At 44.7% G+C, this 18736-nt stretch overlaps 1 protein-coding gene across 2 annotated transcripts in view; it reads left to right on the forward strand.

The window, feature by feature from the left end:
* Positions 1 to 2560: 2560 nt before the first annotated feature.
* PDS5A (PDS5 cohesin associated factor A) overlaps positions 2561 to 18736 on the forward strand; it is a 143225-nt gene continuing 127049 nt past the window's right edge. The window contains exons 1-2 of one of the 2 annotated variants that reach the window (XM_053578145.1): positions 2561 to 3056; positions 3895 to 4072. In XM_053578145.1, coding sequence (XP_053434120.1) covers positions 3935 to 4072 — 138 coding nt within the window. In that variant the 5' untranslated portion in view covers positions 2561 to 3056; positions 3895 to 3934. The remainder of the gene's footprint in view (positions 3057 to 3894; positions 4073 to 18736) is intronic. The other variant, XM_053578146.1, reaches the window with a different exon arrangement.

Consider the following 18736-nt stretch of genomic DNA (forward strand, 5'->3'; position numbering starts at 1 on the left):
AGATGTTAAAATGCTTCTTTGATTTTATGCCAAAAAAAAAATGTAGAGCTTAGCATTTGCCAGTTACTGTTCTAGCTGCTTTATAAATATTAACTTATTTATTCCTCATAATGATTCTCTGAGATAGATACTATTATTATCTCTATTTTACAACTGAAGAAAATGAGGCACAGAAAGATTAATTTGTCCAAGGATGCCTAACTCATCAGACATAAATCATATCCTGTCATTTTTTTCTTTTCTTTTTCTTTTTTTTTTTTTTTGCTTAAAAATATCCAAAATTCATGGCAGCACCCATACCTCGGTGGGTAGGGCACCAGCCGCATACACCTGGGGCTGGCGGGTTCGAACCTGGCCCAAGCCTGCTAAAAGAACAGTGACAATTTCAACAACAACAACAAAATAGCAGGACATTGTGGTGGGCGCCTGTAGTCCCAGCTACTTGGAAGGCTTGAGGCAAGAGAATTGCTTAATCCCAAGAGTTTGAGGTTCCTGTGAGCGGCGACGCCACAGCACTCTCAATAGGGCAACAGCTTGAGATTGTCTCGAAAAAAAAAAATCCAAAATTCCTATCTTGGAGAATAGCCAAAGTCCTCCTAGGGCCCTTAAAGGCTAGACACGATCTGTACCCTTCTTCCCTGCTTTATTTTCATATATGTTTATTTTGTTATTTTGGTTTATCTCTTCCCAAATTAAGCTCCACCAGAAGTGAAGGCAGGAATTTTTGTTCTCTCTTTTACCAACCTTTTTTTCCATCAGTGCCCAAAACAATGCCTTACATAGTAGACCCTCTATAAATAACTGTCACACAGATGAATGTGTGTCTCTTATTTACTGTATGTGGAAACAAATGTTCAAGAATAGCAGTAAAAACAAGAACTTTCAGAGTATCGTATAAATTCAATTTACTTATAGTGTTGTAATCATCAACTCTTGCTATCTATTGAGTCTTTACAAAGTTACACAGTCTTAGCAAAGTAAAAATTGTATAAAGTTAAAATTTCTAGGAATATGAAAAACTCCATTTACTAAAAGGTAAGTTACTGAGGGTAAAAAATGCAAAAGTAGGCTCGGCGCCCGTAGCACAGGGGTTATGTTGCTGGCCACATGCACCACATCCACCAGGGGACAGCTAAAAAAAATAAAAGTGACAACTGCAACTAAAAATAGCCAGGTGTTGTGGTGGGCGCCCTGTAGTCCCAGCTACTTGGGAGGCTGAGGCAAGAGAATAGCTTAAGCCCAAGAGTTTGAGGTTGCTGTAAGCTGTGACACCATAGCGCATTCTGCCAAGGCGAGGCCAATATAGTGAGACTCTGTCTCAAAAAATAAAACAAAAAGTATCACACTTCAGTTACCTAAATGTAACATAGAAAAACACCAAGATAGAGGGAGAGTCTAAAAGAGAGTAACTTTTGGTTGACAATAGTTTGGATGAGGATGATTGTACAAAAATTCTGCCTGAAGTTCTAAATGCCCAAGAACAAAGCGTAACTTTTGGGCAGAGTTCTGACAAATCAGCAACTGTAGATTAAGATTCCAAAATGATTTCTCCCTTGCATAATACCTTAAAAACAAGCCTTTTTAAGGACCAGTTAAAGGATATGAGAGTGTGAGGGGCGTAATAGACCAATGGGTATGCACCAAGAGTAATTTATCCACACAGGAAGGTGAAATTTTAAAAAAAGAATAATCTAAATAAACAAATGGATATAATTTTAAACTATGGTAGCGGTCAGTTTCAAGAGCTGAATGCTATTTTATATAATTGTATCCTTTTCTCAACTTGATCTTCTGAAATGTGTTCTTGAGGTTCATTTGTTTTCAATTATTTACGTTAAATTGCTCAAACACTGCTGCATTGAGTTTTCCTTTGACAGCTGTTTTCCTTTGGATGGAAGAAGTTAATCCTTGGTACGCTTAAGACATTGGGGGGAAAAGTGCTTCCATGTTCACAAAAACCACTTACCTAATTTGTAAATCCCTATTTCTGAGTTTCTTTCTCAGGGTTCCTGATTCTGTAGTTTTGAGGACAAAAACCTAAGTTTTCAGCTGTGATTCAGAGTGATGGTGAGGCCAGTGGCCCATAGACCATATCTTCAGAACTCCTTGACTCAATGCTATTTTACTTTGCAACTTCAAAATATTAACGTTAGAAATCTAAGGTGGGGGGGAGGACTCAGGTGGCTGAGAATGAGCCGCCCATATTGTGCCATGTGGCAAAACTTTGCTTCAGTTTGCAGATCCGTCCCCGGGGAGGAAATCAGTTCGTTTTCATCGAGTAATTAACCATCTTTCAACCACTGCCGTCCACGTCCCTCAGGGCGACCCCTAAAGTCATGAACTCATCTCCTTGGCGAAAGATGAAGCTCGGCCAGCCCTGAGTGTCCTCGCGGAGCCGCGGGAACCAGGGCTCGCTTCCCGCCACGCGGCTCCTCCTCTGCTCGCCCTCTTGGGTCTGGTTTCCCAGAGGCGCCCAGCGCGGCAGGTCTTGGCGCCAACCGGGTGGCGGCGCTGTCCGCCCCGCGCGCGGCCGCCTCGGGCCCGAGGGAGGCGGAGGCACGGCCGGCGGAGGAAGGGGAGGGAGCGAGGCGCGCGCGTTGCTCTCGCGTGCTCTCGCGCCGCTCGCGTGACCGGCCGGTGTGTGCGTGAGGCGCCGGCTCCCCGGGGCACGGACGGCCGGGCGCGCACCGCTGCTAGGGGCGTCCGGGTGCGGGTCGGCTGCCCGGGCCGGCGCAAGGGGCGGGCGTGCGGGCCGAGGGGGCTCCGGGCGGACACACGCGCACTCGCTCCCGGAGGAGCCTTCTCCAAGGCTGCTCTTCCTCGGCCAGACGGAGAGCGGCACTGTCTCCCCGCCCAGCGCACACTCGCCCCGTGTCCCCCCCCGCGGCGGCTGCTCCTCCTCGGCACCGCCAGCCCCAGCGCCGCTCCCGGGCTGGCGGGCGGGCGGCGGCGGGACCTGCGGAGCCGCTTTGTGTGCAGCCCAACGAGGGGCGGCGGCGCAACCACCTGACAGAGGCCCGGGCGCTCGATGCACCTTCCGCCCGCATGAAGAGGAGGTAAAGGCGGCGGCGGCTCGGCTCCCGCCCTCGGCTGGTGGAGGGAGGGGACGGAAGGGGAGACCGGGGAGGGGGGGCGCGGGTCGCAGGCCCGGCGGGGCTGCCCAGCGGTGCCGGTAAGGCCTCGGCGGTGCCGGGCGGCGCCAGGTGGCCGGGGGCGAGAGAAGCCGCTGGGGCCCCTCAGCCGAAGTTGAAGGAACAAAATGTGAAGTGCAGAGCCGCGTCAGCCGCTTCCTGGCGTGGGGTTGGGGGTGGAAGGTGGCTTGTTTTCCCCTCCCGCGGGGGTGGGGGAGCGGAACAGGGGACGGGCGGGAGCGCGGCCAGGACTGGCCGGGGTCCCGAAGCTGTGCTGGGCAAGGGCATTTTGTTCCCCGGGGCCGCTGCCGCGAGCGGGTCCTGTTGGGTCCCTAGTTTTGCGGCCTAAGCTGAGCCCTATAGGCCTCGCGTCTGCTTTCCCGAAGGGGACTGGTCGGGCGGGGACGCGGCGCTTCTCTCTGGCCCGGCGGGGGCCCTGAGGTCCTCGCTGGCCCCTGGAAGCCGCCAAACTTCGGACCTTGGTGCTCGCGGGTGGATTTCATTGTGAAAGGTGGAACGGGAAACTCCTGGCGCTGCTCGGCGCCGCCCGCGGCCGCGGTGCTGGGGCCGGGGAGCGCCGCGAACCCGGCGCTGACCGGGCAGGCCGGCGGGGTTTGAGCTTCCAAAGGAGCGGGTGGCAAGACCGCCACCGGGTCCCCGGCCTCCGGGGAGAACGGGCCCTTTCCGATTAGAGATATTTGAAACGAAAAAGAGGTTACAAAGTCGCTCCTTTCCCGCTGAACTTTGGTTTTCTGACCGATAGAGGCCGGTAGAGGACTGTGAAAGAAAAGTTGTCCCCCAGGATGGACTTCACCGCGCAGCCCAAGCCTGCCACTGCCCTCTGTGGCGTCGTGAGTGCCGACGGGAAGATCTCTTACCCTCCGGGGGTAAAGGAGATCACCGACAAGATCACCACCGACGAAATGATCAAACGACTGAAGGTAAGCACCTCCACATGTTCTTTCTCACTAAGATGTCTTTGGCAGGAGGTGCTTTCTCCGGTCGTATTACTGCACTGCTGGGCCTGACCTTTACTGTTTCACCTGCTAAGTTTTTTAGATCCTTTACTGTCTTCTCCCTTATCTCTTCTGAAAGGTATTGTTCTCCCTTGAATACATCTTTGAATAAGTTTGAAGGAACAGAGTGCCCGTTATGGGAAATTTTTTTGAAGTGATTTTTTTTTCCTCCTTTTTTAGTTTTTCAAGCCCAAGAATTGATAAGTTTTTAAAGGTTTTTTTCCTGGAAATATTTAATAACTGTTCAAAAGTAGGTTGCAAATTTAAGGCCTAGCACGGTAGTTTACACCTGTAATCCCTGCACTTACTGAACTTGAAGTGGGAGGATCACTTGAGGCTAGGAGGTGGAAGGTGCAGTGAGTTATGATGGTACCACTATACTCCAGCCAGGGTGACAGAGCCATACCCTGTCTCTTTATAAAAAAAGTAACTTAAGAGCTGGCCCGGTGGCTCACGCCTGTAACCCTTCCACTCTGGGAGGCCCAGGCCCAACATGGTGAATTGCTTGAGCTCACAGGTTGGAAACCAGCCTGAGCCAAAGTGAGACCTCTTCTCTAAAAATAGCCAGGCATTATGGCAGGTGCCTGCAGTCCCACCTTCTCTGGAGGCTGAGGCAAGAGAATCCATTGAGCCCAAGAGTTTGAGGTTGCTGTGAGCTGTGACTCTACTGGGGCTGGGGAAAGGGTGGTGACAAAGTGAGACTGTCTCAAAAAAAGAAAATAATTTACAAACTTAAATGTAGATAATAATTTGTCTAGGAAGATTCTTATTTTCTTTTTTTTTTTTTTTGCAGTTTTTGGCCAGGGTTGGGTTTGAACCCACCACCTCCGGCATATGGGGCCGGCGCCCTACTCCTTTGAGCCATAGGCGCCGCCCTTTCTTTTTTCTTTTCTTTTCTTTTTTTGAGACAGTCTCACTTTGTTGCCCTCGGTAGAGTGGCTTGGCATCACAGCTCATAGCAACCTCCAGCTCTTGGGCCTAGGTGATTTCTCTTGCCTCAGCCTCCCAAGTAGCTGGGACTACAGGCGCCCGCCACAGGGCCTGGCTATTTTTTTGTTGCAGTTTGGCTGGGTCTGGGTTTGAACCTGCCACCCTTGGTATATGGCGCTGGCACCCCACTCCGCAGGCTCTGCCCAGGAAGGTTCTTATTTTCATCAGCTTCTGAGAGAACTTATTTAAGCACAATTTTTTTTTAAGTGTTTTTTTTTTTTTTTTTTTTTGTAGAGACAGAGTGTCACTTTATGCCCTTCGGGTAGAGTGCCATGGCATCACACAGCTCACAGCAACTTCCAACTCCTGGGCTTAAGCGATTCTCTTGCCTCAGCCTCCCGAGTAGCTGGGACGACAGGAGCCCGCCACCATGCCCAGCTATTTTTTTGGTTGCAGTTCAGCCGGGGCCGGGTTTGAACCCGCCACCCTCGGTATGTGGGGCCGGCGCCTTACCGACTGAGCCACAGGCGCCGCCCCAGCACAATTTTTTTTTTAATTGTCTCTAGTTTTTAGTATCTAAGAACTTATGTATCTATATATAATATATTGTGGTTAAACTTTGACAGAAATGCTGACTTTTCAGAGTTCAGGCTTGAAGTCTTCAAGATAATTTAAGTCCTGATGTACAGGGGTGTTAGAGTATTTTGGCTCTTCTTATGAGGCGTCAGAAGCATGGTGTTCCTAAGGTGAAGATTTTTAGCTTCAAGCTTATGTTGGTCTTTGTTTTTGCTTTCTGTCCCATGAGCACAGATCATGGACACAGCCTTACCAAATAAGTACCATTCTTGCTATAGGATCATGAAGCAATGGTAGTGGTTCTCAATCAGGACAGATTTGACCCATGTGGGATGTTGGGCAATGCTGGAGATGATATGGTTGTCACAGTTGGAGCTAGATGAGAGTATGGAAAGATTGGGGTAGGGAAAGACCAGAGTTGGTAAGTACAGTTAGGAAACTGTCATTGATGTTGTAGGTGAAAGATATTGAAATCTTTTTTTTTTTTTAGACTCACTTTGTCACCCTCAGTAGAGTGCTGTGGCTCATACCTCACTGCAACCTCAAACTCTTGGGCTCAAGCCATTCTTTTGCCTTAGCCTCCCCCAGTAGCTGGGAGTATAGGTGCCTGCCATAATGCCCACTTTTTTTTTTTGAGACAGTTTCACTGTGTCACTCAAGGTAGAGTGCCGTAGCGTCACAGCTCACAGCAACCTCAAACTCTTGGGCTTAAGCGATTCTCTTGCCTTGCCTCCCAAGTAGCTGGGACTACAGGCGCCCGCTACAACACCTGGCTTTTTTGTTGCGGTTGTCGTTGTTTAGCTGGCCTGGGCTGGGTTTGAACCCGCCAGCCTCCGTGTGTGTGCTGATGCTGTAACCACTGTGCTACAGGCGCTGAGCCTAATGCTCACCTGTTTTTAGAGATGGGGGGGGTGTGTGTCTCTTGCTCAGATGGTCTTGAACCTGTGAGCTTAGGCAGTCCACCCACCTCAGCCTCCCAGATTGCTAGGATTACAGGCATGAGCCACTGCCCCCAGCCAAGATACTGAAGTCTTAAAGGAGAACTGTGACAGTGGGAATAGAAAGGGAATGATTTATGTTTCAGAGTTAGAATCAGTTAGACTTGGTGGGAGATGAGGAGGGAAGAAACAAAGTTGATGGGTTTTCTTTTTTTTTTTTTTTTTGAGACAGAGTCTCAAGCTGTCACCCTGGGTAGAGTGCTATGGCATCATAGCTCCCAGAAACCTCCCACTCTTGGGCTCAAGCTATCCTCTTACTTCAGTTTTTCTATTTTTAGTAGAGATGGGGTTTCAAGTTTTGCTTAGGCTGGTCTCAAACCCCTGAGCTCAAGATATCTATCCACCTTGGCCTCCCAGAGTACTGGGATTACAGGCGTGAGCCACTGTGCCTGTTCAAAGTTGATGTTTCTACTTTGGGCAACTTTTTTTTTTTTGTGGTTTTTGGCCGGGGCTGGGTTTGAACCCACCACCTCCACATATGGGACCAGCGCCCTACTCCTTGAGCCACAGGCGCTACCCTACTTTGGGCAACTTGATGAAATATATTTTTAGGAAATGATCTTGCCCCTTTGCTCTTTTTCACTTTTCTTGAGACAGAGTCTCAAGCTGTAAGTGCATAGCATCATAGTTCGCTCACTGCAGCCTCCAGCTCTTGGGCTCACGTGATCCTTTTGCCTCAGTTTTTTGTTGTTTTTTTTTTTTGAGATAGAGTCTTACTATGTCACCTTCGGTAGAATGCCATGGCATTACAGCTCACAGCAACCTCAAACTCTTGGGCTTAAGCGATTCTCTTGCCTCACCCTCCCAAGTAGCTAGGATTACAGGTGTCTGCCACAATGCCCAGCTATTTTTTTGTTGTACTTGTCATTTTTGTTTTTTTAGCAGGCCCCGGCCAGGTTTGAACCCGCCAGCCCTGGTGTATGTAGCTGGCGCCCTAATCACAGAGCTACAAGTGCAGAGCCATTGCCTCAGTTTTTCTTTTTCTTTTCTTTTGTTTTTAAGAGACAGAGACATGTTGTGCCTGTGGCTCAGGGAGTAGGGCACCAGTCCCATATACCAAGGGTGGCAGGTTCGAACCCGACCCTGGCCAAAACTGCAACAAAAAAAATTAATTAAAAAAAAAAAAATCTAAAAAAAAAAGAGACTGTCTAACTTTATCACCCTCGGTAGAGGACTGTGGCATCACAGCTCACAGCAACCTCCAACTCCTGGGCTTAGGCAATTCTCTTGCTTCAGCCTCCCAAATAGCTGGGATTACAGGCACCTGCCACAATGCCCGGCTATTTTTTTGTCGCAGTTTAGCTGGGGCCGGGTTTGAATCCACCACCCTCTGTATATGGGGCCGGCACACTACCCACTGAGCACAGCCCTGCCCTGCCTCAGTTTTTCTTTTCTTTTCTTCTTTTTTTTTTTTTTTTTCAGTTTTTCTATTCTTACTAGATATGGGGTCTTGCTTTTACTCAGGCTGGTCTCAAACTCAAAAGCTCAAGCAGTCCACCTGCCGCAGGCCTCCACCCACTTTGCTCTTAGAACTTAGTATAGTGCCTAGTACACGTATACAATGTTGTGTTTTAATGAATACAGTATTTAAAGTCTCCCTGTGGTTTCATTTTTTAAAATATAATATTCTGAAATTGCCTTTTACGAAGGAATAAGACACAGTTTCTTTCATTTAAACAAAAAAATTTGGGGCAGTGCCTGTGACTCAGTGAGTGGGCGCCGGCCCCATATACCAAGGGTGGCAGGTTCACACACAGCCCTGGCCAAAATGCAACAAAAAAAAATAGCTGGGTGTTGTGGTGGGTCCCTGTAGTCACAGCTACTCAGGAGGCTGACGCAAGAGAAATACCTAAGCCCAGGAGTTGGACTTTGCTGTGAGCAGTGACGCTATAGCACTCTACCCAGGGTGACAAAGTGAGAGCCTGTCTCTTTAAAAAAAAAAAAAAAATTTTTGTTTTTTTTTACATTAAAATAGATCTGATACTAAAGATTATACATACTTGTAGGTGCTTAATGGAAGCTTTTTAAAGTTATATTGAGTGTTTTGAAAGTCTGAAAAAGTATGAAATATAAAGCTATTAAGTAAAAAGTTTATGGATCTTTATTAAGTTTTCATATTAAGAATAGGGAAACTTGAATTCTAGTGGTAGATAATCCTGTTTAAAAATACTGAAAGTTGGGTGGTGCCTGTGGCTCAGCGGGTAGGACGCCGGTCCCATATGCCGGAGGTGGCGGGTTCAAACCCAGCCCTGGCCAAATTAAAAAAAAAAAAATACTGAAAGTTGGGTGGAGCCTTTGGCTCAAGGAGTAGGGCACCAATCCCATATGCCAGAGGTGGCGGGTTCAAACCCAGCCCCGGCCAAAAACCAAAAAAAAAAAAAAAAAAAAAGGAAAGTTATGACTGTATACATTTTTCACTTAAAAATAGATTGTCTGAAGTACTGTTAACTATAAATGGACATATAACCAATTCTACATTGAGCATTGGGTTACAATATTTCATTTGTGATGAGTTATTTTTGCAGTTAAAATTGACATATATCTGTAGGATCAACCAATTTGATTGTCCTTATTGCTAAAATTTTGCTTTGCTGAAAAATTATTTTATATTCCTCTTGCTTTCGTTTCTGTGTTTTGGTTTTGTACATTTTAGGAATTGAATCCCTGTTTAGTTAAATTATTATTGTCTAGTTGGAAATGTAGATTTTCTTTTTCTTTTCTTTCTTTTTTTTTTTTTGCAGTTTTTGGCCAAGGCTGGGTTTGAACCTGCCACCTCCCACTTAAGGGGCCAGTGCCCTACTCCTTTGCATCATAGGCGCCACCCTGGAAATGTAGGTTTTTAACAACACAGTAGAACCTCCATAGTTGACCCCCTGCATATAATCACCATCTCCTTAAGTTGACATAATTTTCACAGACCGAACATGTACCACCATGTATCTTTTTTAACAATGGCCTACATCCACAAGTTGACCAGTTTGTTACAGTTCCTTTGGTGGTACAGTAGAATTTACAGAAGTTCTGCTGTATTTAAGTATTTTTGAAATTCTGATAAGTTTTTAATTGGAACCTTCATTATGGGCAGATTTTTCAAATTCAGTAGTTTATTATTATAACATGGCAGCAATATTCAAATTCTGTATAAATGTAAAGAGAGGTTAAAGGCAAGTAAAATCTTGGTCAAAAAATTCAGGCCGAGCACAGTGGCTCACACCTGTAAACCTAGCACTCTGGGAGGCCACGGCAAGTAGATTGCCTGAGCTCAGGAGTTGGAGACCAGCTTGAGCAAGAGCCAGACCTCATCTCTTAAAAAAAAAAAAAAAAAAAAAAGCCAGGCTTTGTGGTGGGTGCCTGTGGTCCCAGCTACTTGGGAGGCTGAGGCAAGAGAATCGCTTAAGCCCAAGAGTTGGAGGTTGTTGTAAACTGTGATGTCACAGCACTCTACTGAGGGTGACAAGTGAAACACTGTCTCAAAAAAATACAAAATGTTTTTTAGAGATATTTGGTCTTTTTTTTTTTTGGCCGGGTTGAACCCTCCTCCTCCTGTATATGGGGCTGGCGCCCTACTCTTCGAGCCACATGGACTGCCCTGAGATATTTGGTCTTACTCTTTCAGTTTTCAAGAATGAAATAGGTTGGGTGCTGTGGCTCATGCCTATAATTCTAACACTTCAGGACGCTGATGTGGATGAATTGATTGCTTGAACTCAGGAGTTCAAGACCAGCCTGAGCAAGAGTGAGACCCCTAATAATGGGTGTGGTGGTGAGTGCCTGTAATCCCAGCTATTCAGGAGGCTGAGGCAAGCAGATTGCTCAAGCCCAGGATTTTGAGGTTGCTGTGAGCGAGCCATGGCATTCTACCAAGAGTGACAGAGATTCTGTCTCAAAAAAAAAGAAAAGAAAAATGACACAAAACATTTTTCCAGTGAAAACATAATTTTAGAGTTAAAAAGATCTTTAAAGAAATTCTGGAGTTTCTGCTTATTTTGCAGATAACCAAAGTTAGGCCCAAAGTCGCCAAGTAACATTTAGTAAGCTCTGTCATAGGACAGGTTTGTGGTGAAGACAGGGTAATAGTATATGATTTGGGTTCTTAGAGGTGCTTTCTTGCAGGGGAGTCCAATCTGTACCCAGTGGGCCACATATGGATTATATGAGGCCTGTTTTGCTTCTCTGTGGTGTTGGATATGGTGAAAATTATGAAGGGAGCTTTCTTTTTGCTCATAGCTTTCATTAGTGTTTGTGTATTTAATGTGTGGCCCGGGGCAACTCTTCTTCCAGTGTATGGTAGGAAAAAAAGAGATTGGATGTCCCTGTAAAGAATCTCAGTAGGATTAAAAGGTTGTGATTTTTGTCATGCAGTTGAAGACAGTAAAATGAAAAGAAAAGAGAATGAAAGAGATTTAGTTGGTTCTTTTGTAATGAGAGAAAAATATGGCATTAAAAAAAATTACAGAGAAACTATTGTGAAGCTTTGAAGCTACCTTGAAAATAATAGAGTATGTCTTTGGAAAAGCTAAGCTATACTTTTGTATACTTAGTACTAGAAGTTTCCAGGAAACTGCTTTCCTTACTTTTATTATGTCCGATCACATGGTCTGTACGTTCACTGAACATGCCATGTTTATTTCTGCCTAGTCATATTCCATACATATATGGAACACACACACATACACAGGGTGGCCATAAAGTGTGTGTAAATTGCACATGAATTTTATGGCCACCCTGTATGTACATAACATACACCCTTTACTCTCAGCTTGTTTGTCACTCAGTACTTGTTTAGGAAAATCTCTTGAGATTTCCCCATTATATACTCTTTTAACTCTTTCATAGCATTTATTGTAGTTGTGATATTATAATTGTATGTTTATTTGGTCTGTCTTCCCGACTTCTCTGTAAATTTCATGAATACAGATGTCATTTTTGTGTCTCTCCATTGCCAACCCTTTTTTTTTTTCTTTTGAGACAAAAATCTCTCACTCTGTTGCCCCAAGCTAGAATGCTGTGTAGAATACTGTGGCATCATAGTTCATAGCAACCAAAAGCCACACTAAAGTAAGTTGGCAGTTTCATCTCCTCACTTAGACGAGGCGAGGTGGCTCACATCTGTAATCCTAGTACTCTGGGGGCCCAAGGCAGGTGGATTGCCTGCGCTCATGGGTTTGAGACAAGACTGAGCAAGACCGAGACCCCTTCTCTAAAAATAGCCGGGCATTGTGGTGGGTGCCTGTAGTCACAGCTACTCGGGAGGCTGAGGCAAGAGAATCACTTGAGCCCAAGAGTTTGAGGTTGCTGTGAGCTAAGATGCCACAGCACTCAACCCCAGGGCGACAGAGGAGACTCTGTCTCAAAAAAAAAAAAAAATTTTTTTCAGACACAGGGCAGCACTTGTGGCTCAGTGGATAGGGTGCCGGCCCCATATACCGAGGGTGGCGGGTTCAAACTTGGCCCAGCCAAACTGCAACAAAAAAATAGCCAGGCGTTATGGCAGGTGCCTGTAGTCCCACCTACTTGGGAGGCTGAAACAAGAGAATCGCCTAAGCCGAGGAGTTGGAGGTTGCTGTGAGCTGTGTGACGCCACGGCACTCTACCGAGGGCAATAATGGCTCAGCGGAGTAAGGTGCCAGCCCCATATGCTGGAGGTGGTGGGTTCAAACCCAGCCCCAGCCAAAAACTGCAAAAAAAAAAAAAAAAAAATCCGACGGTTTGGCCTGCATTTGTTACACCTGACTACTGGCCTCACTTAGTGGTATTCAGCTTGTGGCAGATTGGTCTAAAGCAGCAGTTCTCAACCTGTGGGTCGCGACCCCTTTGTAACAGTGAAAATACATCCTGCATTCAGATATTTATATTATGATTCATAATAGTAGCAAAATTACTGTTATGAAGTAGCAACAAAAACAATTTTATGGTTGGGGGTCACCACAAATGAGGAACTATATTAAAGGGTCACGACATTAGGAGGCATTAGGAAGGTTGAGAACCACTGGTCTAAAGGATCTACAATGGCTTTGCTTAAAGTGGACTCAGCTGGACTCTTGCCTACACTGTAGTCCAGAAAAGTCCAACCTGTGGCCCATGGCCGCATGCTGATTTGGTGAGGGCTTTTTTTTGTGTATCTGTGGTGTTGGATATCATGAAAAATACGTGTGTGGGTGGACCTTTTAAATGGTAATCCACTTTCATTAGTGTTTGTGTATTTACTGTGTGGCCTGAGACAACTCTTATTTTTCCAATGTGCAGCAGAAAAGAAAAAACGGTTGGACAGCCCTGTGGGGGCTTTTCCACATGGTCTCTTCAGCCTAGTTGTTGGACTCAGGGTTCCAAGATAGCATACAGGAAAGTGCCAGGACTTGGTCTAGAATAGGCAAGGTCACTTCTGCCTTATTAGTTGGTTAAAGTTTTTTTTTTGCAGTTTTTGGATGGGGCTGGGTTTGAACCTGCCACCTCCAGCATATGGGGCCAGCGCCCTACTCCTTTGAACCACAGGTGCCGCCCCCCCCCTTTTTTTTTTGTTTTGTTGAGACAGGGTCCCACCCTATGCCCCTAAGCAGAGTGCAGTGGGCGTGGTTGCTCACCGCAACCTCAGACTGCTGCTGTGGGCACCCCCCTGCTACCTCCGCCTCCCTAAGCCGCTGGGATTACAGGCGCTCCCCACCGTGCCTGGCTGGGTTTTTCCATTTTTTTCATGACTCGGGGTCTCACTGTCGCTCAGGCGAGTCTCGAACTCCTGAGCTCAAGCAATTCTCCCTCCTTAGCCTCCCACAGTGCTGGGATTACAGGCATGAGCCACTGCGCTCTGCTTTTTTTTTTGTTTGTTTTTTTGTAGAGACAGAGTCTCACTTTATGGCCCTCGGTAGAGTGCCATGGCATCACACAGCTCACAGCAACCTCCAACTCCTGGGCTTACGTGATTCTCCTGCCTCAGCATCTCGAGCAGCTGGGACTACAGGTGCCCGCCACAACGCCCGGCTATTTTTCGGTTGCAGTTTGGCCGGGGCTGGGTTTGAACCTGCCACCCTCGGTATATGGGGCCAGCGCCCTGCTCACTGAGCCACAGGAGCTGCCCAGCGCTCTGCTTTTTTTTTTTTTTTTTTTGAGACAGAGTCTCAGAGTGCTGTGGCATCACAGCTCACAGCAACATCAGACTCGTGGGCTCAAGCTATTCTCCCAAGCCTCAGCCTCCCAAGTAGCTGGGACTACAGGTGCCCACCACAATGCCTAGCTATTTTTTGTTGGGGTTGTCATTGTTGTTTTAGCTGGCCCGGGCTGGGTTCGAACCTATCCACTTCACTGTATGTGGCTGGCATCACAAGCACTGTGCTAAGGGCGCCAAGCCCACTCAGCTATTTTTAGAGACTGCATCTCACTGTTGCTCAGGCTGGTCCAGAACTCCTGAGCTCATGCAATCCACTCACCTCAGCCTTCCAGAGTGCTAGGATTATAGCAGGAAGAAAATTAGACTTTTAAAAAGCGGTGTCTTTTTCCACTATCCAAATACTAATGTGGGATCACATGCATTTATCATATCTCTTCAATGTCTTTTAGTCTACGTAGTGGGACTAAAAGTGATGGGAAGCTTTCATCACATGACATTTTTGAACCATTCATGCCATTTATCTTATAGGAGTTCTGTGATCTGGTTTTGTCTCATTTCCTCATGTTAAACTCAAGTTAAACTTTTTTTTTTGGCAAGTATACTTAAGTGGTGTTGTATACTTTGCTTTGCATAATGTCAACAGACACAGAATGTCATTTTGTCCTATTGATTATGCTGTGTTCGATCATTTGGTTACAGTTGGCTAACTCCATTATAAAGGTGTATTTCTTCCCCTTTGTAATTAATAAGTAATGTTTGAGGTGATGTGAGAATAACACATTTTCTTTCTTTTTTTTTTTTTGGTTTTTGGCCAGGGCTAGGTTTGAACCCGCCACCTCCGGCATATGGGACTGGCGCCCTACTCCTTGAGCCACAGGCGCCGCCGTTTTCTTTCTTTTTTTTTTTTTTTTTTTTGGAGAATAACACATTTTCTAGCAAATTTTATTTTTGTTTTAGAATTCACTTTGGTGGTGATAAAATGTTGACTCTTTTGATTCTATCATTTCTACTGCATGTATTGGTTGGTATTCTACTAGAAAGAAGAGCCTGTCCAGTCCCCCACCCCCATTTAAAAAATATTACTCATGGATTACTTTATTCAGTTCATTAAAATCTATTACTGTGTTTATTCCTTTTGAGACTCAGATTGTCCCATATGAGTTTGCTGGCCCTGGTGTCCTTTTGACATGTCTCTAAGTCTTTCAGCTCTTCTTTGCTTTCTGATAACAATATGTTCATCTTGTTTTTCCCTCCCAGGAGGTCTCCATGGAGCCTGATTTTTCTCAGTAAAGGGTGGTAGTTATAAACCAAGATCTGAGCATTGTGTTTCCATTCCTATTAGGATGTAATTTCTTCAAGTCCTTTAAATATGCAGAGCTAGGAAATATATTTACATTTAATCAATCAGTCATGAGTTTCTTCTGTTACCTCCAGTTGAAATACAGCATAGAGTTTCTGGTTTCTCCATTCTGTGTTTATATCTTCCTTCATCTACAGTCAAAACACTGCTTTTCCCAAATATTGATAAATTTGTTTATTTGTACTACACTACTGTAAGCACAAACTAAATTTAGATCTACTTTCTTAGCATCCTTTATAAGATTTCTTTGTAATTCTTTTTGTCCCATTAAGGGTAATTATAAAGTACCAGGTTGATTTGTTAGTTAAATTTGAATTTTATTAATCTGAATAGTTACCAATTTTGTGTTATTTTTTTCTTTTTAGGTTATCTATAGTTACTTTGTATTCAGTTTCTTTCTTTCTTTTTTTTTTTTTTTTTTTTTTGACACAGAGTCTCACTCTGTTGCTCTGGGGTAGAATGCCATGGCCTTAGCCTAGCTCATAGCAACCTCAAACTCCTGGGTTCAGGCAGTCCTCCTACCTCAGCCTCCCGAGTAGCTGGGACTACAGGCACCCACAACACATGGCTGATTTTTCTAATTTTAGTAGAGACAGAGAAGACAGGGTCTCACTCTTGGTCAGGCTGGTCTCAAACTTGTGAGCTCAAGTGCCTTGGCTTCCCAGCCTGCTAAGATTATACAGATGTGAGCCACCACACCCAGCCTCAGTTTTTTTATGTATACTTGTAGAGCCTTTTTATTTCCAGTGGCAAATGTAACCTTAGCTTGTTTTTTTTTTTTAATTATGGTAAAGTATATAACATAAAATTTGCCATCTTAACCATTTTCAGTATATAGTACAGTAAGTATTAACTATATGCATGTTATTATGCAACTGATCTCTAAAACTTTATCATTTTCAAAAACTAAAATTTTATCCGTTGAATAACTCCTCATTCCCCCTCAATCCCTATAAACCACCACTCTTTCTGTTTCTGTGACTGTGACTACCTTAGCTACCACAAGTGCACCTTTGGAGCATTTTTCTTTTTTTGACTGGCTTAATGTTTGTGAGGTTCATACATGTTGTGAACATAGGACAGGCTTGCCTTTTCTCAAGGCTTAATAGTAATTCCCCTTTATGTATACGTCACATTTTCTTTATCCTGTCAGTGAACATTTAGGTTGCTTCTTCTTTTGACTGCTATAAATAATGCAGCAGTGAAGATGGGTGTACAAATACCTCTTTGAGGCCTTTTTTTTTGTGTGTGTGTGTTTTTTTTTTATTTTTTTTTTTGGCCGAAGCTAGGTTTGAACCCACCACCTCCAGCATATGGGACTGGCGCCCTATCCCCTTGAGCCACAGGCGCTGCCCGCCTTTTTTTTTTTGAGACAGTCTCACACTCTTGGTAGGAATAAAATGGTCACCCTAGTTAGAGTGCAGTGGAATCATCAGAACTCCCTGAAACCTTAAACTTCTGGGCTCAAGCAGAGAAGCTTCCAGCCTCAGCCTTCAGAGCAGCTAGGACTATGGGGACGTGCCACCACCACATCTGGCTAATTTTTTCTATTTTTAGGAGAGAGGGGATCTTGCTCTTGCTCAGACTTGAGGTTCTATTTTTAATTCTTTTGGATAGAGACTTAGAAGTGAGATTGCTTGATCTTACAATAATTTTATTTTTTTTCCAAGATAAGATCTTCCTCTGTTGCATAGGCTAGAGTACAGGGTTGTCATTATAGTTCACTGCAACCACAAACTCTTGGGGTCAAGTAATTGATCTTCCTGCCTCAGCCTCCCTAAGAGCTGGACTACGGTTGTGTACCACTATACCTGAATAATTTTCCTGTTTTTCTATTTTTTGTAGAGACAGGGTCTTGCTGTAATTCCTGGCCTCAACCAATACTCCCACTTTGGCCTTTGATAAGATTACAGGCGTGAGCCATTTCACTCAGCCTCTTTTTAATTTTTTGAGGAACCTTCATACTGTTTTCCGTGACTGCGCCATTTTATTCCTACCAAGAGTGTACAGGTTTTCCAATTTCTCCACCTTTTCACCAATACTTGTTATTCTCTGGAGTTTTTTTTTCCCTCTGGAGTTTTTTTTTTTTGTTTGTTTTGTGTGTGTGTGTTATTTTTTTGAGACAGTCTCACTTTGTCACCCTGTGGCGTCACAGGTCACAGCAACCTCAAACTGTTAGGCTCAAGCCATTCTCTTGCCTCAGCCTCCTGAATAGCTGGGACTTCAAGCGCCTGCCTGGATATTTTTAGAGACGGGGTCTCAGTCTTGCTCAGGTGGTCTTAAACCTATGAGCTCAAGCAGATCACCCTCCTCAGCCTTCCAGAGTGCTGGGATTACAGGTGTGAGTCACCACACTTGCCCCCAAAACTTATACTATTCAAAAGTCTTGCTTCCATCTTTATTCTTTCTATCTCTACCCACTATAATCATTTCATTAATTTCTGATTTATCCTTTCTATGTTATTTCCTTCTTACCCAAGGGATAGAGTAGTATCTGTGCTCTTTTGTACTTTTGTGTTTTTTGTTTTGTTTTGTCTTTCTCTATCTTGAAAAGCACTTCCATATCTGGAGGGTTGTTTTTTTTTTTTTTTTTTTTGAGACAGAGCCTCAGGGTGTCACCCGGGGTAGAGTGCCATGGCATCACAGCTCATAGCAACCTTCCTGGGCTTAAGCAATTCTCTTGCCTCAGCCTCCCAAGTAGCTAGGACTACAGGTGCCTGCCACAATGCCCTGCTATTTTTTTGGTTATAGTTGTCGTTGTTGGGCAGGCCTGGGCTGGGTTCGAACCTGCTAGCTCTGGTGTATGTGGCTGGTGCCTTAGCCACTTGAGCTACAGTCGCTGAGCCTGGAGGTCTTTTAAAAAAAATTTTAGGTGGGGCATAGTGGCTAATGCCTATAATCCTAGCAGTCTTAGGAGGCTGGGGCAGGTGGATTGCTTGAGCTCAGGAGTTCTGAGACCAGCCTGAGCAGAAGGAAGACCCCATCTGTACTAAGAATAGAAAAACTAATCAGGCTTTGTGGTGGGCACCTGTAGTCCCAGCTACTGGGGAGGCTGAGGCAAAAGGATGGCCTGAGCCCTAGAGATAGAGGTTGCTGTGAACTATGATGATGCCAACGCACTCTACCCAGGGTGACAGAACGAGACTCTGTTTCAAAGAAAAAATACATATGGTATTATGACTCCAAATATATTAGATGTGCCATAGTTTATTAAGTTAATAAACTGGCATTTGAATTTCTAATACTTTGTCATAAATAATGACGTATTATTAGATGTGACATAATGAATATTAGATGTGCCATAGTTTATTAAGTTAATAAACTGGCATTTGAATTTCTAATACTTTGTCATAAATAATGCTGAAGTGAATATGTCTACATGTTTCATATTTGTGGGGGTGTATTTTTAGGGTATATTTTTATAAGTGGATTTATGAAAGATTTTATTAGAGATTATAAAATTCCTTCTGTAGGATTATACCATTCTGGATTTCCACCAGCAGTTTGAGTGAATGTCAAGTAATTCCTACTTTTAAATTAGCAGTCAAATAGGCGGATTAATATGTTGCAAAGAAGCCACTTTATTGCCTTCTGGCAGTAAGAGAAGCTCTGTATGGGAATAA

This window comes from Nycticebus coucang, chromosome 23, assembly GCF_027406575.1.
Source record: "Nycticebus coucang isolate mNycCou1 chromosome 23, mNycCou1.pri, whole genome shotgun sequence".
Taxonomy (NCBI): Eukaryota; Metazoa; Chordata; class Mammalia; order Primates; family Lorisidae; genus Nycticebus; species Nycticebus coucang.